The sequence below is a fragment of the Dermacentor variabilis genome, chromosome 3, assembly GCF_050947875.1.
Source record: "Dermacentor variabilis isolate Ectoservices chromosome 3, ASM5094787v1, whole genome shotgun sequence".
Taxonomy (NCBI): Eukaryota; Metazoa; Arthropoda; class Arachnida; order Ixodida; family Ixodidae; genus Dermacentor; species Dermacentor variabilis.
In genome coordinates, this window is record NC_134570.1 from 98,140,189 (window position 1) to 98,163,741 (window position 23,553).

General features: G+C 47.3%; 1 protein-coding gene across 1 annotated transcript in view; it reads right to left on the reverse strand.

The window, feature by feature from the left end:
• LOC142576082 (SEC14-like protein 2) overlaps nucleotides 1-22,809 on the reverse strand; it is a 93,627-nt gene extending 70,818 nt beyond the window's left edge. The window contains exon 1 of the mRNA XM_075686020.1: nucleotides 22,403-22,809. Within this exon, the coding sequence (XP_075542135.1) occupies nucleotides 22,403-22,456 (54 nt within the window). The 5' untranslated portion in view covers nucleotides 22,457-22,809. The remainder of the gene's footprint in view (nucleotides 1-22,402) is intronic.
• Between the last annotated feature and the right edge of the window lie 744 nt (nucleotides 22,810-23,553).

Consider the following 23,553-nt stretch of genomic DNA (forward strand, 5'->3'; position numbering starts at 1 on the left):
AAGAGAGAATAGTCTAAAGAAATTTCAAATCCCCCAAGGAACGCCTGAAGAAGTAAAGAAAGCCTTAGGAGCTATGCAAAGGGGGAAGGCAGCTGGGGAGGATCAGGTAACAGCAGATTTGTTGAAGGATGGTGGTCAGATTGTTCTAGAGAAACTGGCCACCCTGTATACGCAATGCCTCATAACCTCGAGCGTACCGGAACCTTGGAAGAACGCTAACATAATCCTAATCTATAAGAAAGGGGACGCCAAAGACTTGAAAAATTATAGACCGATCAGCTTACGGTCCGTTGCCTACAAAGTATTTACTAAGGTAATCGCAAATAGAATCAGGAACACCTTAGACTTCTGTCAACCAAAGGACCAGGCAGGATTCCGTAAAGGCTACTCAACAATAGACCATATTCACACTGTCAATCAAGTGATAGAGAAATGTGCAGAATATAACCAACCCTTATATATAGCTTTCATTGATTACGAGAAAGCGTTTGATTCAGTCGAAACCTCAGCAGTCATGGAGGAATTACGGAATCAGGGTGTAGATGAGCCATATGTAAAAATACTGGAAGATATCTATAGCGGCTCCACAGCCACCGTAGTCCTCCACAAAGAAAGCAACAAAATCCCTATAAAGAAAGGCGTCAGACAGGGAGATACGATATCTCCAATGCTATTCACAGCATGTTTACAGGATGTATTCAGAGGCCTGGAGTGGGAAGAATTGGGGATAAAAGTTGATGGAGAATACCTTAGCAACTTGCGATTCGCTGATGATATTGCCTTGCTTAGTAACTCAGGAGACCAATTGCAATGCATGCTCACTGACCTGGAGAGGCAAAGCAGAAGGGTGGGTCTGAAAATTAATTTGCAGAAAACTAAAGTATTGTTTAACAGTCTCGGAAGAGAACAGCAGCTTACGATAGGTAGCGAGGCACTGGAAGTGGTAAGGGAATACATCTACTTAGGGCAGGTAGTGACCACGGATCCGGATCATGAGACTGAAATAACCAGAAGAATAAGAATGGGCTGGGGTGCGTTTGGCAGGCATTCTCAAATCATGAACAGCAGGTTGCCACTATCCCTCAAAAGGAAAGTGTATAACAGCTGTGTGTTACCAGTACTCACATATGGGGCAGAAACCTGGAGGCTTACGAAAAGGGTTCTGCTGAAATTGAGGACGACGCAACGAGCTATGGAAAGAAGAATGATGGGTGTAACGTTAAGGGATAAGAAAAGAGCAGATTGGGTGAGGCAACAAACGCGGGTAAACGACATCTTAGTTGAAATCAAGAAAAAGAAATGGGCATGGGCAGGACATGTAATGAGGAGGGAAGATAACCGATGGTCATTAAGGGTTACGGACTGGATTCCAAGGGAAGGGAAGCGTAGCAGGGGGCGGCAGAAAGTTAGGTGGGCGGATGAAATTAAGATGTTTGCAGGGACAACATGGCCACAATTAGTCCATGACCGGGGTAGTTGGAGAAGTATGGGAGAGGCCTTTGCCCTGCAGTGGGCGAAACTAGGCTGATGATGATGATGAGCCTCAGCAAGTGAAGTTCCTTCCCTGCCTTCTCCCATGCCAAAGCTAGAGGATCATATGACACCACGACCCGGGCTCCGCCTTCTATTTCTTTTTCTTTTCTCGCTTTCTTTTTTTCGCTGTGCGGCGCCCTTCCACTGTCGATCCCACGGTCGAGCTGTAGCGTTTGTGTCGTTTCGCGCTGCGCACGACGTTGCGCGCTGTGCACAACACCTGACTAGTGGCACAAGTCAGTGCCACACGAGCACCGAGGCAGACACAAGCGGTTCATAGGGCATGATCGCGCACTCGAACACGGTAGAGAATGACAATGTCGCTCTCTGCGCGCGCGACTGCACGACACCGGAACAAGCAGACGAAACGGAAATGACGTTTCTCTTGCTATACAGTACGAAATAAAACAAAGAACACGCAAACATTCGACCTGAATGTTTTATTCTTGCTCTGAAATTCAACCTGTACCTATCAACAGATCAAACCAATAACTGATGTTGCCTCGAATAATTCCTGAAGTCACGTGTCACTGTGAGTGACGTCACGCAACACTGCCACGTACGTAGGCGCATTTGCGCGATGTGCGTTGACTCTTCGGCCTTGGAGCTCGGCGCCCGCGAGGAGAAGTGCGCGGTGCGTTCGGTTTGCAATTGCAGCTTCTTCCGCGGCGCGTAGCGGTGTGATATTTCGCAGGCACGATCGTTAGCGTGCATTGCAAGTACTGCGCTTGCCAGTTCGAAATGGCAAGACCTGTGAGGGGCCCTTTAGGAGCTCGATCAAGACAAGGTCGCCAAATGCTGGCACGACCATCAGTACTACGTATCGAAAACATAAACGGGATGCAACACTGGGCTTCATGCCGGCAACACAATATTCAAGTAAGTGATTCTGCAACAGTTGGTAGGATCCGTTACACCAACGTGGGTAATAGCATATGTTGCTGCTTCAGTTTACAGATCCACAGACGCTGCGTCAACACTTTCGCCGATGCGAAAACATCCTATTGAAACTGATCCAAGTGGACATATTGAAGTTATTAAAGCTGTAGTTTAGGCTAAATGAGCATGTTGTAAACGTGTATCAACATTGTGCTACGTTAAACAGCTAGACTCAATTTATTCGTACAATACCGGATGACAGGGAGAGAAGTCGAAAGTGTCGGGAGGGTAACTAGAGCCGAGTCCTGCGCGATCGCCCTTCGACGTCCGTCGCCGTCTCTCTTATCGTAGTAGTCGGTGGTCGACTCGAACGTCGCCGTCGTCCGGCCAACTATCGCCGCTTCGGTCGGCACTTGAGAATTCCACTACGGTTAATATATTATTTTATTCTTGACATCTTCCTCGGCAAGTTAAACGTGCGCCAGCGATAAAGTCAGTTGCTTAACAAACCTTTGAGACGTTGGCTCTGGAAACCTATCCACAGTGTTTGCGGAATACAGCACTTATTTAAGAGAGAGAGAGAGAGGCTTGCGTATGCTTTTGCGGAATATAGCAATGATTGAGAAATAGAGAGAAAAAATGCTGCAGATCCAACAAGTTGGAATCTACATACAGCGAAGCTTTGTGTGAGTGCATAAAGAGTCGGAACACGAGTGCACACCCGCACGCACACATACGCACGCACATGCGCACACACACAAATTATACCGAGGCTTTCGTTAAGCGGAGCTGCTGACTACTAGTGAGTACGACGGACGCCTTGAACGCAGCGTTGTTATAGAGGCAGCATGCGCATACGTACGCAGTGCAATTCGAACCCGTTATATCTGCAAAAAGCGTTTACTATTTCATTACCGTGCGACGAAAGATTCGCGAATGTGAGATTTCTGGCTCATTTGTTCCTCCTCTCCCCACACGGCCGGCGCTGCCACTGCCACGGATGGATGGATGGATGTTAAGAGCGTCCCCTTTCGAACGGGGCGGTGGATTGCGCCAACAAGCTCGTGCTGTTACACTGCCTAATGTCCTACCTAGGTTAAAGAAAAAAAGAAACACGTTTAACTCCCACAACCAAATTTTCTGGCCCCCTATTGTGAACTTTGCTTTTGCACGTCTCCGTTTTTTGTCGTTTGCCTACTTTTCTTCGACCAATCTTCCAATCGCCTCTTACTAATATCAATTGTGGACACGTTTACTTTTCCCCTGCTCTCGCTGAACCCGAGGGCTTCAAGCAGGCCAGTGGTGCCTAAATCGACCGCTTGGCAGACGTATTCACATTATAATAAAACATGCTCCATCGTTTCGCTAGCTTTACCGTAGCAAGCACACGCTTCTTCTTCCTTCTTATATTTCGCTTTATAAGTGCGTGTTCTAAGGCATCCAGATCTCCCTTCGAAAAGTAATGAGCTTCCCTTTGAGTTATCGTAAGTTGTTTTCTTTCCTGATTTCGTTTTGTTTTCCCTCTTAAGTAGTTACTCATGGCAGGTTTCCTTTCAATTGCTGCCACACATGGGATTATTTCAGCCTCTCTGACTTTCCGCTTGACGTTCCGCTTGATGCGGAAGCGAGCGCCACCTGGTAGTGCTGCAAGAAACCCAGTGGCGCGCGCGCCATAGTGATTGGTTGGCCTATTCGGCTAGGTTCGCAAAGAAAGGTTTTCCTTAAAAAAGAAAGAACAAAGAAAACGAGGGGAAGTGATTACGTATAGCAGCACGTGTGGCCTTGGGGGGCACGGAAATATTCTTGCGTCAGAAAGTGTTGCCGGATTCTCTCGGCGCGTGCCAGCTTCCGAAGACCATTAGATACGTTCCACCCCTTACGCATGCATTCGGCGAGCAGCGAGGACCGTAATACGCACCCCCCCCCCCCCCCCCAAAAAAAATCATAAGTGGGCTCGACTCCTTTTTTTGAGAGAAGTATTTTCTTCGCCGTCCTTGCGCTTAAGCTAGCCTTTCGTCAATACTCGCGACTTTCCTCCCGTGCGTGGCGCCATGCGACGCAGACTCGTGCTTCGCCCTGTGGGCGGCCCGAGACAAGCGCGGCTAATAATAAACTTGTCATGCGTACAGGGTAACAAGTGTGCACTTTCGAGAGGCAGAACGCCAACGAAATCTTCATCTTTATCTTTCTTTCGTTGTTGCGACCGTCGCGGACGATCGGCTGTTTTGACATATCGCGATACTCGACACGTTACCACGCACTTTGTCGCTAAGGGCCGGCCCTTCGGGGCTACTCATTGCGGTTGCGGAACGCTCCATCGCATTATGCGAATGCGCGGTCAAACCCTTGCGCGAGCAAATTCCGTGCGCATGCGTTGAGAAATCAGCACTCACCGTGAACATCGACGCCAGTAGAAAATGTTACCGGGCGACTTTTTGCTGACGTGAAACATTTAGAGGCGTGAAGTATTGACTCTCCTTATGAAAGTTCTTTTTTCCATCTCGTACTTAATTTCTACGAGTTTTTCAGACCTACTAGCAATTTCTCCGTTCTTAAACAGCTTTCACATACAAATGGGGAACACATAGCGGATCAAGCATGCACATTTACGTCTGCCCCATTCGTAGCTATACGGAGAGCCCATGATTCTAGAAATATTTTTCTTCATGTTCATTTCTCATGTGGTGGTAGTGCGACGAGTAGCGTGTAAGCGCTATTGTTTGTCGAGTCAAGCAGTACGTACAGGTTACATCTTATTTTTATTTCTGTTCTGTTACAGATCGGTTGCTGTAGAAGGGTTGAGGTCGATAGTACCTCAGATACTCCATTTTTTATGTTTTATATTAATCAATACTATCACAGTTTTGCCACAAGGGGGAAGCAATGTATGCAATAGCAACATGTTCCAATAACGCACGATGCGCAAGACGCGCAGCATGTAGTGGCTTTATGAATTGATGTAAGCTAAGTAAAAAAAGCGAGCTAGGCGCGCCATTAAACTTTACTGTCCGCCATTTCACCATTTAAGGTTGGAGCTCTGCTAATATTTGGCACCTTTAATGTTTAATTGTGAGAAGATCGAAGATAAAAGGCATGCGTTGTCGGTGCTTCGTTTCATGGCATTTGCTTATCGGCTGCCATTCTCGAAATTCTGAGGAATAATTTTGTCAATAATGTAAGACTTGGTATGAGCGACTTTAGTAATAGATAGGTGTGGCAGTATAACCCTCATAAGCCCCATGCCATATAGCATGGCATGCAAATAACATACGTATACTACGTATACACACACACACACACACACACACACACACACACACACACACACACACATATATATATATATATATATATATATATATATATACGGAACCTCATGGTGACGCCGACGGCGAAAATTCCCTTCGAGTGTGCATATAATTGCTACCGCAATAATAGATAAACAAAACGGCACTAAAGATGACGATGTCGCGATGGAGAGTTCATTCGGTATCTAATACCCGTCCGCCCCACTACACAAGCGCCGTACACGATTCGCAGCCTTTAACCTCGATGACACAAGCGTCCCCCACGTAACAACATGGACGATAGGAGGCCCAAACAACAGTCGAGTTCAAGTTCAGTCCGTACTACAAGGAATTAGTGCGTCACTTCAAAGATAGCTGTACAGCACCCTCACAAACAGTTATCTATCCACGCGTTCACTGAAATGTCATTTGTGAAGATGTTCGACTTTTGCTAACCACGTCTTTCATTTTCTTTAGTTTTTTTACTCACAGTTGCTGACCTGAACTTGCGTTATGACGCAGTAACTGCTTCACGGCTTCTTTTGTGAACGTACGCGTTCGCGAAGTGTCTGCGCGAGTTCCTCCTTAAACACTTTTTGAATGCCGCTCGTCATTTATTCTTCGCTGAGTACTTCCTTTCTCATTGTCAACCATTAAAGCAGAAGAGTGTCTGACATCTCAAAAAAGGAACCACTATTTCATAGCATACTTTAACAAAAGAAAGAAAGAAAGAAAGGAAGAAAGAAAGAAAGAAAGAGAAAAGGGAGTGTTGTCGTGATGCCGTAGCCCTCTGACTTTTGCTTCCAAAGTATACTAATGCTTTCGCCTGAGACGAGGAGACAACAGGAAAAGGCGTGCTTTTCTCGTCTCATCCTCACTCAATCCTGACCTTGACATTTTCTCGACACCTTCGTTGACCGCGGGGTATTAGGAGCTACGCGAGGAGGACCGCAAAACTGTTTTTCCCGTCTCGCGACAACGACGGTTGCAGGAGAACTAAGCTTCGCGTGAGCGGGGGGGCTGGCGTCCGCCCGAATCCGCGAAGCAAATCACCGCCATGCGACGAGACACCGTGCGGAAAGCATCGCTTCTAAGTTTTCTACACCCTTCGTGACGCCAAGCATGAAACGAACAGGTTTTGCTCTTTGTCCCGGAGTGGCTTTCTGCAACAGACATGGACGCAGTCGAGCAGGCGGTAAACGGAATGGAACAACATACGCTCGAAGGATGTCAGTCTGCACAATTCGCAGTTCTGTTTAAAGATCTCAAGGCCTTAATGCGCTCGTAAGTTCCATAGATTAAACGCTTAAATACAACGGCGACAGTTCGGATAGTTAGCGCCAACGTAGTTTCTTTCGGTATTCTCTCTTTTTATGTTATATACGTGGAGCAGGTGACCGAATTGTATGTTGAAGTTTTTCGTTCCGCGCAGCGTACCCATCGTGCAGGGAACTTGCGTGTTCTATGAACGTATCGAAACGCCATAGATGCCAACCAGTAGGTCCGAAGATTTGCGCGTGCTATTGTGACAGAAAGCTTAATGATAACAAAAGAGGTTAGCCGAGCGAAAGGCTTGGCATGAGACTATTCTTTTTATATATGTTCGTTCTCTCTCTCTCTCTGTCTGTCTCTCTCTCTCTATATATATATATATATATATATATATATATATATATATATATATACATAAGGAGAAGTTTTTCAGGCTACGTTTCAAATGTAAAGAGCCTGAGCGATGCTACAATGTAAAGAGAACAAGTATTTAATTTCAATAGTTTCGACCCTTGGACCGATCATCAGGGTTTACATGAAAATGGCAGTTCGGCGCTGAGAGCGAAGACAGCAGACAGGGTGCCCGGTCGTTCTCAGATACATCAACGAGAAAGGGACAGTTGCGACAGTGATCGACTTTCTTCTCGGGCTTTGGTAGATTTACAGCTGCCTTATTGGCAACGATGCAAGGCAAAAGGAAGGCGGAGTCCGATGTATGTAGGGCAAGGAGGTAAGTAAAAAAAAGAAAATAAAGAAAAAACACGGGAGGAGGGAAAAATAAGTCGGAGAACGGAAGGGGGGCAGATAGTAGCGGTAGCTAGGAGCACGTTGACACCAGGCAGGGAAGGAGAAAAGCGCAACACTTAGCATATTAGTAAAATCAAAATTACCAATATATGAGCGACTGATAGTTTTGAAACATACGCAATGATTTTTTCATAGAAAACCCCCAGAAGTTATGCAATTTACTAACTTCTCTATTTATCCCTGCGAAACCGACCGAAAAAAAAAAGCCCAGAAGCCCCATCTCCAATAATCCCATACGAGAGAGAGAGAGAGAGAGATAGCACTTTATTTACACCCGTCAGAGAGTATGGGTGATCGGGTGAGACGCAGCTCTCCCTATCACCGTCTACCTCCCCCCTAGACGTCGGCCGGAATCAGTTGGCTTCCGGCGGCGGCCTGGGCTTGACGGATGGCCTGTTTTTGGGCTTGCTCTTCCTGGCTATGGAGGGAGGATTCCCATGACTCTCTGTTTCCATGTAGGCCGTTTAGTGCTGGGCAAGCCCAAAGCATGTGATTTAGCGTTGCTGTGCCTTCACAGTTTTTACATTTTGGAGAGTGCACCTCAGGATGCCATTTGTGCAGAATATACGGGTTTGGGAAGGTACCTGTCTGCAGTTTTCGCCATATTACCTCTTCCTGCTTTGTGAGAGATCTATGGGGGGGAGGCAGAGTTCTCCTCCCCATTCTGTAGTGTTCTAGAATTTCTCTGTATGTGGTTAACTCTCGCTTTTTGGACAGGAAGTAATCTGCCTGCGCTGGGGCCCGGTGTGTGAGTCCTCGGGCGACCTCATTGGCGATCTCGTTCCCTGTGAGTCCACTATGAGCGGGTGCCCATATTATCCTAATTAGGTCGTTAGGTACGTTCTCCTTGCCTGCTTGCAGAATTTTGCCGGCCTCTTTGGAAACCTTACCTTTGTCATAGGCTTTGATTGCAGTTTTAGAATCGGTGATGACTATTCTAGTTGATGGGTGTGTGATTGCCAGGGCAATCGCCGCCATCTCTGCCTCATCTGGTGAAGAGTGTCGTACGCTACAGCTAGAGACTAGCTCGCCTTTGTCGCTCACTACTACTGCAGCATAATGCCCTTCTGGGTATTCTGCCGCATCGGTGTACACTACCCCTTGTGCTTGGAGGAGGGAGCCTTGGAGTCTTTGGACCCTGCTTCTCCTGCGTTCCTTGTTGTGTATGGGGTGCATGTTTCTTGGGATAGGGGTTATTCTTAACTTGTTAGCAATTTCTTTGGGGATGACGGTTATCCTATCACGTGATTCTGGGTTTTGATAGCCCAGGCTTCTGAGGATGGATCGGCCCGTTTTGCTGCCAGTTAGTCTGATATATTGTGCCGTGAGTTTCGCCTCGCACATTTCCTCTAGGGTGTTCGACACTCCTAGGTTCAGAATCATCTCGGTTGATGTGCATGCTGGTAAACCAAGTGCTGTTTTGACACCTTTCCTGATGAGAATGTCTACCTTGTCTCTCTCTGCTTTAGTTGTTTTTAAGTACGGGATAGCGTAGGTGATTCTGCTAATGATGAAAGAATGGACGAGCCTAAGTAGGTTTGCCTCTTTCATCCCCGCGTTTTTGTTTGCTATCCTCCTGAGAAGCCTGCATGTTTGGGTGGTCGTGGCGTCTAGTCGGTTAATTGTTTCGGTGTTTCTCCCATTTTGTTGTATCCACATACCCAGTATCCTGATCTTGTCCACCCTTGGTACCGGGGTGTTGTTGACCAGGAGCTGGATATTGACCTGCTGCTTGCCCATGATGAGCATCTCCGATTTTTCCGGCGAGCATTTTAGCCCTATGGGTCTCAGATAGCATTCCGTTTCCCATATTGCCCTTTGTAGGGTGCCTTCTATTTGGCCATCGCTCCCCCCTCTGTCGACCCAAAGGGTGAGGTCGTCAGCATAGAGTGTGTGGCAGAGGCCTTCTATCTTTCTGAGTCGTTCTGGCAGCCCGATCATTGCAATATTGAACAGGGTAGGGGAGAGCACTGATCCCTGCGGTGTTCCCTTGTTGCCTAGCTTAATGTTTTTTCTTATTGTGCCCCCGATTTCTATGTTCACCGTTCGGTCCGTGAGGAAGCTTTTGATATAGTTGTATAGCTTGCTTCCAACATTTAGGTGACTGAGGTGCGACAGGATCGCTCTGTGTTTGACGTTGTCAAATGCTTTGCTGACGTCCAGTCCGACTATGACTCTCGAGTCGCTAGTCTTCCGTTCCAATACTTGTTCTTTGAGTTGTAGCATGACGTCAGTTGTGGACAGTTGTTGTCTGAAACCAATCATGCTGTCTGGGTAGAGTTCCTTACTTTCCAAGTAATCGTTGAGCCTAGTCTGTATGACGTGTTCCATGAGCTTGGCTACACAGGAGGTTAACGAGATTGGCCTAAGGTTCTCAAGTTTGAGTTCCTTTCCTGATTTGGGGATGAGGACTAGATTTGCTGTCTTCCACTCCCCGGGTATCTCCCCCCGTTCCCAACACTTTTGAAAGAATGCTGTCAGTTGCTGGAGGGAGTGGTCATCGAGGTTTCGAAGCATCTTATTGGTGACCCCATCTGGGCCAGCCGCGGTTTTTCCGCTGAGCCTGTTTAAGGCAGCTTGGACCTCTCTTAAGGTGATTGGTTGGTCCAGCTCTTCGTTGTTTTCGCCACTGTAGTCGGGCAATGTTTCGGTGTTTGTTTCTCCTATGTACCTGTCTTTAATCTGGTTTATCATATCCTCCTCCGACCCCTGGAAATTGTGGGTTAGTCGTTGCATTTGTCTCCTGGTCTCAGCTTTGGTGTTGTCTGGGTCTAAGAGGTGTCTCAATAGTTTCCAGGTGGTGACGGAGCTTAATTGACCGTCTAGTCTATCGCAGATGTCGTTCCAGTGTTGTCTATTTAGGGTTTGGGCATGGCTCTCAATTTCCTTGTTGAGAGCTGCTATTCTTCTTCTCAGGTTACGGTTGCCCCTTTTTTGGGCTAGCTCGGTTTCTGCTTCGTTTTTTTTCTGCCACAGCTGTCTCATGTGGCTATCAACCCAGTTTTGTTCCTCATCTAATTCTACTTCCTCCTCAGCCTCTTTGCACGCCCGCTTGATGCCATTGGTCCATTCAACTATGTCGGTGATCGCCCCACAATCCGCTCCATTGGTTCGGAAGGACTGCCAGTTGATAGATTTTAGGATTTTTCTCTCCCGTTTGATGTTTACTCCGTTTTGGACAACGATCTCTATGATTCTGTGGTCACTGCCCATCCCATACGAAACTTTTAGGATCGTATATGAAAGCCCGTATGTTCTCGTATTACATGTTGGATTGTGGGAAATGGGAGTTACGGCGCATAAGGGTTTTAGTGCGATGAGTGTTCTTTGGGAACTTCACCCAATTTCGGGCATCTATGTTAGCCTGCTTGTTCCTGCCTAACCCCTTTCACGCCAACATGGGTCTAACGTGCTGAGTATCGGGCTGCCGTGCAGAGGGAACTGGGCTCGAAACCAACCATAGGACCAACTTGGGTCACTGAGTACGCGATACTGGATGTGTGCCGCTCTTCAACGAACCTCTTGGACACCAAGCAGTCTACAACGACAAAAGCGATTGTTTCACGGTGCTCGAATTTCCTCGGAACAAACAGCGGTTCTTTTCTTACCCCGCTTCCGACCATGAATTTAACTGAAGCAAGTTTGTTAGTTTATTCGTAGCTACACACGAAATGTGCGAACAGCACGCTTTCGTGCAATAATAATAATAATATTTGGGGTTTTACGTGCCAAAACCACTTTCGGATTATGAGGCACGCCGTAGTGGAGGACTCCGGAAATTTTGACCACCTGGGGTTCTTTAACGTGCACCTAAATCTAAGCACACGGGTGTTTTCGCATTTCGCCCCCAACGAAATGCGGCCGCCGTGGCCGGGATTCGATCCCGCGACCTCGTGCTAAGCAGCCCAGCACCATAGCCACTGAGCAACCGCGGCGGGTCGCTTTCGTGCAAGTTATGGCACAAACCGGCAGCGAAAGCGCAACCCGCGTAAAGCGGTCACGTGATGACAAACGGCACACGTGTCCAGGGTACGCTCGTACATCGTGCTTTTTTCCTATGGCATTCGTGTTCGGCGTTATTTTATCTGTTACCGTTTTATCTTTGTGAGCTTCTCTGCGCTCTCCGTTTCGTTGCTCCGCGCATCGAATTTCCTTACGCGCAGCGCCCCTGCACTGGCGAAACAGGAAACTCCAGCCTATAGACTTGGCTCTTTCGCCATGCGTGCAGAGGCTCATTTCGCGTGGACATCTGAGAACGGGCGATAAGCGTGCAAAGCTCCTGCCTTGGGAAATGGAGAAACCCAGGCTCCTTAGAAATAACCAAACGCACGCTTCTCGAGGCACGCCTTGAGGAATCCTACACTGCATGCACGTGTGCATCTGTGACGGCGCTTTTGAAATACGGCAGACATATATATCTTTTCTTTTTTTTTTCTGTTCGTTTGTGTAAGAAGGCAGTAAAAAATTGATCTAATACGGCAGAAAAAGAGAAAAATATAGGTGAAAGCAGCCCCGACTGTTAGTCAAGGAATTCATTTCAATTCGAGTTTTCTTCGAGAAAAACGTTACGGAGAGGCACATGGGCTAAACAGGGCCTTCTCTTTCCACCACTTCTACCCACCGCAGAAGCGCAGTGGCCATATGTGGTGTTGCGCTATACTGAGATGAAGGTCGTATATTCGATCCCGGCGGCGGCGACCGCATTCAAAAAGCTCGTGTACTTTGATGCAGGGGCACGTTTCAAAACAACAGGTTAATTGAAATTAAATTATGGGGTTTTGCGTGCCAAAACCACTTTCTGATTATGAGGCACGCCGTAGTGGAGGACTCCGGAAATTTCGACCACCTGGGGTTCTTTAACGCGCAGCTAAATCTAAGTACACGGGTGTTTTTGCATTTCGTCCCCATCGAAATGCGGCTGCCGTGGCCGAAATTCGATCCGCGATCTCGTGCTCAGCAGCCCAACACCATAGCCACTGAGCAACCACGGCGGGTTAGAAGAACAGGTGACCGAAATTATTTTGGTGTCCTTCAATAGACATCTGGACACAGACGCATCGTCCTCAGCGAAAGACTGTAACGCCAGACAAGAAAGCGATGACCTCGTCGAAATGTGGGAGGCCAAGATCGTCTCCGAGGACGTGGAACAACAACGACGCCTCGTCGCCAGGGCAAAGGAGGCAGCGAAGGCCAGGAGGTTCCTGGAATGAGGAGACCTCCCATCCATAGTAGAACCGGCGCTTGCCCCGGGATACCATTTCAAAAATAAACGTTTTTTCCTCCTCTTCCTCCACTGTACGGCATGCCTCGAGATTGGATCGTGGATATGGCCACTTAAAACACCGTAATTTTTTTAAGTACATGTCTTCGCTTGTGGAATGTGCAGCGGCCGTTGCTTACGTCATATGTTTTACGTTCGTCGCAGTTTGTAGTATTGACATGTAGCGTATTCGTCAACACAGGTGGCAGTATTTCAAATATACATATATATATATATATATATATATATATATATATATATATATATATATATATATATATATATATATATATATATATGTCCACGTTTGACTTCAAGAACATCGTTTCTACTAGTTGCGCCGACAGAGAGAGAGAGAGAGAGAGAGAGAGAGAGCAAGGACAGGAAAGGCAGGGAGGTCAACCAGACGAGCACCCGGTTTGCTACCCTACACTGGGGGTAGGGGAAAGGGCAATAGAAAGAGGAAAAAAGGGAGAGAGTGAGCACCGAGTGCGTGAGGGAGGATGCACAGGGACACTATAAACGGTCTCTTAAGCCTGCAGCCCTCGTAAGGCGCGTCCGTTCTGTGAAATTCGCTTTCCGCTACCGGTCTGAGCGTACGTTGACGTCGCCTAGAAGACTCATGACGCTCACGACAATCGCTTCGACATAACGTCATAAATAAAAAAAAAACTGAAGGTCGAGTTTCTGTATCAGTCGCAATCACATTTTATACAACTGCAGTTTATACATTCGCACTTCCTTTTTTTCAAGTTTCACTGTTTTCATAGGAAAGTGCTCTCACTTGCTAACATTCATCGGTTATTGATGCCCTTCACTGTGCCCCGAAAGCAAGGTTATTCCATGTCTTGTTCTTCGTGCGCCGCTTGCACAGACGTTCTGGCAACGTGCACTCTCCCTGAACTGTCCCCGTGTTGCCGATACATCATGCTCTATGATCCTTCATGGAGTGAATCACGACAGGCTGCGCTCGATTTAATACGGCATTTTATATTGCCGATATATTTTTGTTTCCGCCCATGTTTTTCGCTTGTTTACTTTTGTCTTCACATTTCTTAGTCCGCGGGGTTCCTTTCTAGGCCTGTTGGATAGCCGGCCCTTCGATGACATGTTTTCCCATACTTGCCTCACTTAATAAGCAACAACCTTCGATATGGTAAACTTTCATGCAGTCCGCGTTTACCCACAGCATGTGTTTGCTCTAACAATTCTGGGTGTCTCTTCTACACAACGCATTTTTTTCCCATGCACCTGCCCTACGGAAAATGCCAGATGTCAGAGTTTCAACTTCACTGATAGCATGTCCCCCTGCCGTATTCAATCAAACTCAGCGACATTTAAGCAAAGTATACGTAGTAAGCACACGGCTTCTATATGGAACGCGGGCGGCGGTCGAACACGATTGATCAACCGAGACAAGCGCTTCCTTTATCGATGCAACGAGCAGTAGCTCGCTGTCGCATTTACGAGAAAACAGACAGCAGTGTGCCCTTTTGTCCTTGTCTGTTATGCGCATTGTCTTCTTCCTATGCATTATGAACCGAGTAGCCAAGCAACAAGTGTTACTGTTGTATCGTTTGCGGCTGTGTGGTACATGCGAACGTTTTTACCTCGCTTTGGTCCCCTCAATTCATCGCCCTACCTATCCAGTGGTCCCCTACTGAGCGCCGCGTGAGAGTACAGTTAGAGATAAAAAGAAAAGAAAAAGAAAAGCTAAGAGTGACAGTTGTTCGCGGTGAATTGCGGACACACAGTTGTTACGCATTCACCGGATTGCTGCAGCCGGCACCGGGCCCCTTTCTGCCTGCATGCACTACGCCCCTTCATCAAGAGAGAATACGTATTATACGCACTTTCATGCAATTTCTTTGTTCCGAACAGCAAATAAGCCCCGCCTAGAAGAAAATTAGGGTCACTTTTTTTTATTTCTTTTGCCCTTGATCACTTGAGAACTCACGCGAAGCAGTAGCCATCCAACAAGAACGCGTAAGTGGCACAGTGAAATAATGAACGGTTATGCAAATAAAAAAAAAGAACAGTCAGACAGGAAGAAAGACAAAATAATGAAAATAAAAAGGAAACTGTCTCCCTCGAATATTGCGCAAGATTTCTGAATTCGCTGCCCTTGTGTTTAATAACTCGTGGCGCTCTCGTCTGAGAACGCGTCCAGCAACATTAGCGGCCGCGTTAGCAGAGCGACGTTTCAAGCACTTCCGTGATTTACCCACATGCCGTAGGACATGCAGCAAATTCACTGAACCTGCAGTGCCTCTTTGAAAGCATAGGCTCCTTGGACGAAGCGAATTCAGCGACGAGTGAAAATTGCCATAGATTGGCTTCCCTTTCATATCTATGCTACATTGTACACATTTACCGTGCGTATGCAGATTTGTCTATTTTTTTTCGTGCCTTTGCTTTACCTTCCCGCTATTCTTTCCATTTTTAGTTTCCCCTTACCCTACCCCCAGTGCAGGGTAGCGAATCGGAATCTCTTCCGGTTAACCTTGTTGCCTTTCCCGCCTCGTGTTTCTCTCTCTCTCTCTCTCCTTGCGGGCGCAGTACTGGGTTTTTCTTTTCGTCTTCTTTTTCTCTCATCGCTCGCGTCACTTTTATCCTTCCCTGTGAGACACTCCAAACAACATCGCGAAGTGTCTGCTCTTATGCCTTACCACTTCTGGGCGATATTTTAGATTTATCCATTTCGCGGAAATCGCTTCTATATCACTTTTTATAGCGCATCGACTCACTAAGCTGGATAAGTGGATCGGACAAGAGAGAAAAAGAAAACATTTTTTTTTTCCTCCGCGTTATCCTGACATCGCGTATTCTTCTGGAGTGAATTGGCAGGATGCCCATCACTCGTGAGATCCGTCGCGCCAAACGCAAAGTCACACAGCAGTGAAAGTACTCCCGCGAGAGCGATCGCTCGGGTTAGCGAGACCCTGCGCCTGTCTTTCGACGGAGCCGCAATCACACGGAAAACGCGAAAGCGACAAGATCGTTGAAATCGGGGCACTTCACCGCACGGGCGCTTCGACGTCGAGGCGCACTCACAGCAGTTCCCAGTTCTTCCAACGCCTCCTCCTTTACTACAGTTTTTAATTATTCACGCGCTCTGCTTACGCTTATTTATTGTCGTGCTTACATTTACGTTTCTTTTTCTCGTATATTTAGCAGGCATTTTCGTCTTACAACGACGAACATAGACAGGCGAGAGGACGCCCTTTCGCCCGCCTCTTTCTTGGTGTGTTTTGCGCCGTTTTCGTTGTAAGGAGCACACACCAACTAGCCCAACGACTAGCGTTATTAAGACATTTTCCTGTTTGCGGTATGTGTGGGCTTGTTAAATGGCATAACGGGCAGCCTCAATTTTTTGTTATATATCTGTGTCTTGGGATACGCTGCTCTCGTTTAGCACACTGTTCCATTCATTACCAATTAAACAACAGCCACAACGACAACTATGTGAACGCCCTTGTAAGAGAGAAATAGTTTGCGAGGAGACTGAACGCAGCCCTCCGAAACATAGCATACTGCTACCAGGGGTCTAGCCAGGGAGGGGGCCCAACGGGTAGGTGGCCACCACCGAAATTCCGCTGTGTCACGATGCCGCCTGCTCAGCCCCCTCCCCCTTCCGGAGAAAAAAAAATGCCCTTCGTGGCTACGCCACAGCAGTCTACGGTATGCTAGTTAAAATGCGTACTGTGTACAGAAGAGCGCGGCGAAACGCTTTGCTGAAGCAGTCTCATCTGGCACGCAGTTCGTCTTTCGGACAAATGCTGAGACAGTCATGCACTGACATTCTCTGTGAGCGAAAGAAAGGCTTCTACCGAAAAGCGCTCACGGGTTCGTCAGCAGTACTGACTCAGCGTGTCTAACGTGCTTGCTTCCAATTTTGTACCAGCCTGCTCCTCACGCTTTCCCTTTCCTGTCAAGTGTATGCGTGTTTTCATAAACAGTTATATAAGTAGCCGATGCCCAGTGATACCTGGAAACATGCTTCTTCGGGAAAATGTGTGCCCAGACATCCTGCTCAAGGCCAAAGGCACGCGAAGAGCGAGACGAGCAGATCATCAGTTGAGATATTACAGATTGAAAGCCTATACACGGGCGTGCGTCACCAATGGTCGACAGCTTATTATTCGCAACCAGAAACTATATTTAGCCATGAGTCATTGCTTCCGAATTTTCCCGATTAGCTATACACGAAAGTCCATCTTTTATAATTTTTTTTTCGTCGTCTCGCGAACGCGTAGGATAAGACATACGGCGTTAAGAGGAACCTTTAGCTTTGGGTCTACTGTTATCTTCCTGTTCAGGTAGGTTCCTATGAAACATAGAAATACTATCATCAGACAAGCGACGAAGAGATTAGAATGAATTTTTTTGCATTTAGGAGAAAAAAAAATTCATTTCTACAGACTGCAGGAAGCAGAATTGTCATTTAAGGCGGTAACCCCCCTTTTTTTTCTTTTGCACAAAAATTGATGGAGATTGGTAACAATAAAAAATTTTTAAAAATAAGTAGAAACAACTGTTTCGCAAAGTTCAACAATTCAGAACTCAGTTCTAGAAAGCAGCAATGGACTATCGAAAACTGCTTCTGTTGAAGCATCTGGAGCGTACAAATGTTATACGATACCAGTTCACACCTTACGTATAAGACTGTTACACCGTTGGCGAGGGTTTCGCAAAAGCCTAGCTAACAAATTAGCCGGAAACTTCACAACGGCCTTAAATCAAATTTGTTAAATTATGGGGTTTTACGTGCCAGAACCACTATTTGATTACGAGGCACGCCGTAGTGGGGGACTCCGGAAATTTGGACCATCTGGGGTTCTTTAACGTGCGCCTAAATCTAAGTACACACAGTTGTTTTCGTATTTCGCCCGCATCGAAATGCGGCCACCGTGGTCCGGTTTAACCACCTCCGTAGGTCTAGTTTACAGAACTGTTTCTTTCTTTCTTTGCCGAGTTACAGTTATAAACTTGACATTTCAGTTTTATGTTCTAAGTGTTTGCGATGTTCAAGAACACTTGTGAAGGCAAACCCATGGTATATAAAAAAAAAAATCTGCTGCGTAAATTCGGTAGATTTTCACCGTTTTCTTTTAAGCACAACATACTTCGTCAAATTCGGTACACCGGGCGTTCAGCAGAACGATTTCACCGTTTTCAATGTACTCGGGATCTCGCGAAAGTTTGCCGGCGGACTCGACAAACAAGTCGTTAAACAAGACAGTCCGCGGCTGATGTCCTCCTTCGCGATGCCACAGGAATACGCAGCATTGACAAGTCCGCCAAGCTCGTACACATTTATTCACCTTGGTATCACACTCCGGTGAAGAACTGCGGGCGCGTATTGATAACGGAGCTTCGGTCGGCGCTCGAAGAGAAGCGTTATCACGAATTCGATCATAGATGGTAAAAGGGAGAGACGTCAAGCTCTGGCCCGCGACGTCGCTTTGAGGTGGAGCCTGTTCACCAGGTCCTGCCGCGGCTTATTTCCTAACCGAGCGAGGCGAACGAAACGAAAAAAAAAAAAAGTCGTTCCGTGAGGCTTTGCTTCTTGTTTCTTGTCCTCGGCAAGATCACGCGTTCGAGGAACACCCGGACTGACGAATTACGCTATTCGCTTCTTGTAGGAATGAATCACCGGAAAAGGCTCTCGAAATCAAATTTCACGTATTGCTGATTAAGGCCGGCACCTTCTGCGGCAAATTATATGGTTCTTTCTTTTTTTTTCTTTTGACCGTGCGACTTCTATTGATTCAGCTTTGCGTCTTGTATTACCTTGGTCTCCATTTTCCTTAAAGCCGCTTTTCCTTCTTTTTTTTTTTTGTTCTTTGTCGTCTCATGTGACGGCGACAGTATTCTTTTATGCCTTTTTCCTACAGCTCGGTGCCTTGTAGAGGTGATGTTAGTTGACATTTTGATCGATATGCTCTTTTACCGCTTGTCAATAACACTATACGTACGCTGTTTCGTTCACAGTTGCATAACGCGCGAACGATGGAGATTAATTACCATACTAGGGTTTTACACACGCCAGAACCACGATCTTCTTACACGAGACGCGTTGCACAGGAGGGCTCTGAAGTAAATCTGGCCACGAAAAGGTTCTTTAACACAGAACCAATGCACGGTAGACAACATTCTTTCTTTATTCTTTCTCTTTTTTTATGCAATCCGCTCCCACCGGACAGCCGTTACAAACGCGAGTGGCCGTGATTGGCTGACGCGGCAGGAAAGCGCCGCGTGCTCAAATAGAGCTTTATTCCAGCTTCGCTGCACTTGAAAGCAAAAAAAAAAAAAAAAAAGTTGCAGTTTCGATTCGCTCACAACGCTCCAATGTTATGAGCAAGCAGTGAGCACGTATTGAAAACCAGCGCTGAAACTTCGCCCGCCAGCAGCAGCGCCATAACCTCACAGCCTATAGCGAGCGGAGGAAGAAATTTTCAGTAGCACGTGCGGCGATTTCGCGCGACCAATTTCGCCGCCCATCTCGGAGTGCGTGCGTGCGTCCAGCTCCTGACACGACTGGGAAACGGCGTGCTAGAATTTTAGAATGCATATGAACGCACTCGATCCTCACGGCGCCCACTACTACCACATATTCAGCGCGTGACTGGAACGCGTCGGGCTAAACCAAGAGTTGACACGGGCGCGTGCCCGTTGTCGTTCGAGATATCGCGCCATTTTAGCGGCCATCCTCGACCGGACGGCGGAAACGTATTTTAGTTTCCCAGTCAAACTGGCCGTATAGCGCCTCCCGGCCGGCGCTGGTTCTCCATTCCAGAGTTTCCGGTGGTATCGATTGAAATAAACGTTTGCAGATGCGAGCGAGAAATCTTCTTCCGAGAAGACAACTTTACGTCAGTGCGCTATCGGACTCTCTGGGTTCTTTCCTATAGTACATTTCGCTTGTTATCACTGGCTTAGCTCAAATTACTTCATCGCTTCATCTCGGCGCCTGTTCATAGATAAGCGGCAGAGGGCGGCGTAAAGCCATTCACGTTACAGAACGCTCAAGAGGTCGGACAGTATTGTTTAGGCGCAAGTGTCTATGCTGTAGCGTGGGTGGACTGGCTGATCGGTAGAATCTTCGAGTGACAGTCTTAGAGCCTGGAGTTAGAAACCTCGTGGCTCCCTTACTTTTTATAATATGTAAGAGCATTCTTGGATTTCGGCAATGGACACAGACGGACACTGAAACTATTAAGAGAGCGAACCTATACCGACTATCGCTGTGAAGCGGCTGTAAGTGTCTAACGCCGTTTCGACACACCTCACCATCTGAAATAGTACTTCTAAGGAAAGACTGATGCAGCTGTCGCCAATTCATTCATTTCAGAATATGTCCTTCAATGCGAACCGTGAGGTAATACGAGAAAATCGATTAGAACAAAATAATTGCTTGTCACGAACTTTTTCTTTTATGTCACGGTCGATATTACGAGCACGCGCGTATCTTCTCTACCTTCTGCTTCTCACGCTATTTTTGCCTTGATACGATCGACTAAAGCTAAAACGAAAAAAAAAAGAAACATTCCTGGGCCTGTCTGAAGACGTGCGAACTTACTTGTCGCACTCTCCACTATGCGCGCAAGCTGTAATCGCTCAGCCCCCCAAAATTCGCTCTGTTCATTTTCAGAGTAACTGCGCTCACGTCCTTGCCTTGGAATCTGCCTAATCTGTTCCTCGAGCCTCTGTTACCTCCACTACGTCAAAGCCTATCGACGCCGTTCCGCTTTCATGACTTTGAAATCAATCCGGCCAGCGCGGCTTAGGAGTAACTGGGGCCTTGCCAACAACCGTGGCCAGTATATTCGCATTGCAAATGCCGATTGAAAAAAAGAGCAATTTTCTGCCGGTAAGAAAACCGCGCGACACGTTCAGGTGCAGTATAATGTGAGGTCACAACTGAACTCGAGCACGAGTGAATGTGTGTGACTCGAGCAGAAGGGACCTCGTCTCCTGACTGAAGACGAGGCCGTTTTCGATCTTCCGCGTCTCTGACCAAACGGGAACATTTCCAACCACCGCGTGAGTGCCGCATACATTTGCTTCTAATTACTGCGGCGCGCTCCCTCGAAGCGGCAACGAGCGGCTGAAGCAGATGTAACGCCGATGACGCCACCGGAATAACGCCGACTGCCAAGAGCATTTTGTTAGCGTAATATCGTTTCATTGCATTTGAAATGCTAGCTTAACTCGCGGCAAGAATGGTCAGTGCGGTTTAAGCTGAAGCGGCGAATCGGGACGGAAAGGGTCGAGTACTCTTCGACGCCTATACGTATGGCGTAGACACTTTGCAGAGTGCGCGCCGAAATTTAAAGTGCCCTGGAACGGGCCACGAGAGATGCAGTCAACGCTCGCGTTACACCGCTGTACAACAATAGTCAATCTCGCGTTGCGTGTTGTCGTTGCCGGAGGATGACCAGTCACTCGTTGCTTGTCGCTTAACAAAGGTAGAACAATCAAGAAGGTAGGCAATATTACAGCTATTCCGAGATACAGTTAAGAAGTTGAGGCTGCGCATCCCGCCCTGTAACACGTTAGGGAATACCAGAGACACGAGAACCTAGTAAGGCAACAAACGAAGAAAAAAGAAATCCTAAATGCAAACAAGACACAAAGTAAAGCTAATAAGAAGAATCCCATGTGAACCCGCGTTAGCCAATAAAGGTTCATGTGCACTGAGCGATAAAAACACTATTGTAAGTGCACAAAATAATTCTATTGGTCAAGTATTCCTGAAAGCAAACACTCGTTGTCAGTAGAGTTTGCAAGCTTCTGCAAATAAACTCAAGTAATTAGTTTGCTGTGCCCAAGGAAATCTTTTAAAAGGCGGTCAAAGCAAATTTCCGTTTTGCGAGGCATGAACAGGGCTTAAAGTCAGAGAGATTAGGGGCGCGGGGGAAGGAGGCGGCGCCATTTTTTTGTGGTGATCAGCAAATGCATATCCACACCTCTTCTCCTGCACACATACACAAACACGCAGTCAACGTACGCGCGAGCGCCTCCCCTCACACCCTACCTTTCTCGAGAAAAGGGACACCTCAAATATTACATTCTGGAGGTTTACGTGCAGAAACCAACATCTGATTATGAGGCACGCTGTGCTGGGAGACTCCGGAATAATTTTGAGAACGCCAAAGGGAGACTTTAAAGACTAATTTCGGTTACAACCACTTCTCGACCCTGTCTGAAGGAAACGCTTACGTGGATTATGGGCAAGAATCACATCACTGTTCGAGCAGAGAAAGCGCACTTTCCTAAGCGAAACTGGTGGGAAAATTGTTCCTTCCGACCAGCCTCTTGCACGCGACGATCCAAGAAGAACTGAATTATAATAACTTACGCTTCGGAGTGCTGCCTCTTGTGTTGGGCTCAGGTCTCCGAGGTGGCCGCTCATTTTCCTTTTCTTTTCCCCCACCGCGTAAAGAGGTACCTCCGTCAAACGTCTGTTCTGTGCGTCCGTACTCCAAAGGCACCCGGCTAGCCACGCAGCGCGAACAGATCGCTAACTGTACCGAAACACCAACGCACCAACGATCACACCGCCGCTCGTTTCAAAGCAGCGGCAAGGGCTTGCTTGCATTCAAAGGCAAACCACCACTGAACTCGCGTTGTTCTCGAGAGCCGGGAAGTATAGTGTTGTATGCCAGGCGCAGAACGATACGACGGCACTGCCTCGGTCTGCTTTGTTCCGCCGGTCGTCTGCTCGTCAGGCGAAGCGGCGGTGCAGAATACTTGCAGGCTTGGGACGGGTTCCCGTTTTTGTTTCACCCACAGTGGCCAGACGCGCCGCGCTGCTTCCGCTGTCCTTGACGGAACAGGGCTCTCCCGCGGTCGCCGATGCGGAAGGCCAGATTGCGCTTGCTCTTACTCGCCGCCCGCATTGCGCAAACCGGCCGTGAGCTTCGAGGGACGAACTTCGCCGGTGGAGATAAACTTACCTTGATCCTAGGCTCACTTGTCTTTTATTGACCTTCTTTTCTTTCTACGCTCGTCCGGAACAAATTCGCTACTGAAACGCCTCGCCTGCGTCAGCGGTAGGCTGATAATGCAAAGAGGGGCTGGGATTCACGTCTACGCCGTCTGCCCGGTCTACTCAGGTGCCATTGAATGTTACTCACAGATCGGCTACGCTAAGTGTGTCGTAGCGACAGCAGCAAGAATAAGCGCACTAAAAGCAGATGCGCAACATATGTCAGCAAGCCAGGCTCTCCTACGCTTGAAATTCGATCAAGCGCGCCGAATTCGATAAATATTACGGAATAATTCTCAAGCGTACATAACGAATGTGAATAATAAATCACCGCTAAGTATCGAATGATGCCTAAGTGATCAATGCAAATTTAATGCAATTGATCTATTTATTTTACAGTTTATAAAAAGCCATCAAAGCCTAGGCGGTGAGAAATATCGCATCAACTAAAAAATCATCTGAAAGAACATACGGCAAAAAAAAAATAAATAAAAGAGGGCAAAGTAGTTATAAGACTGAAA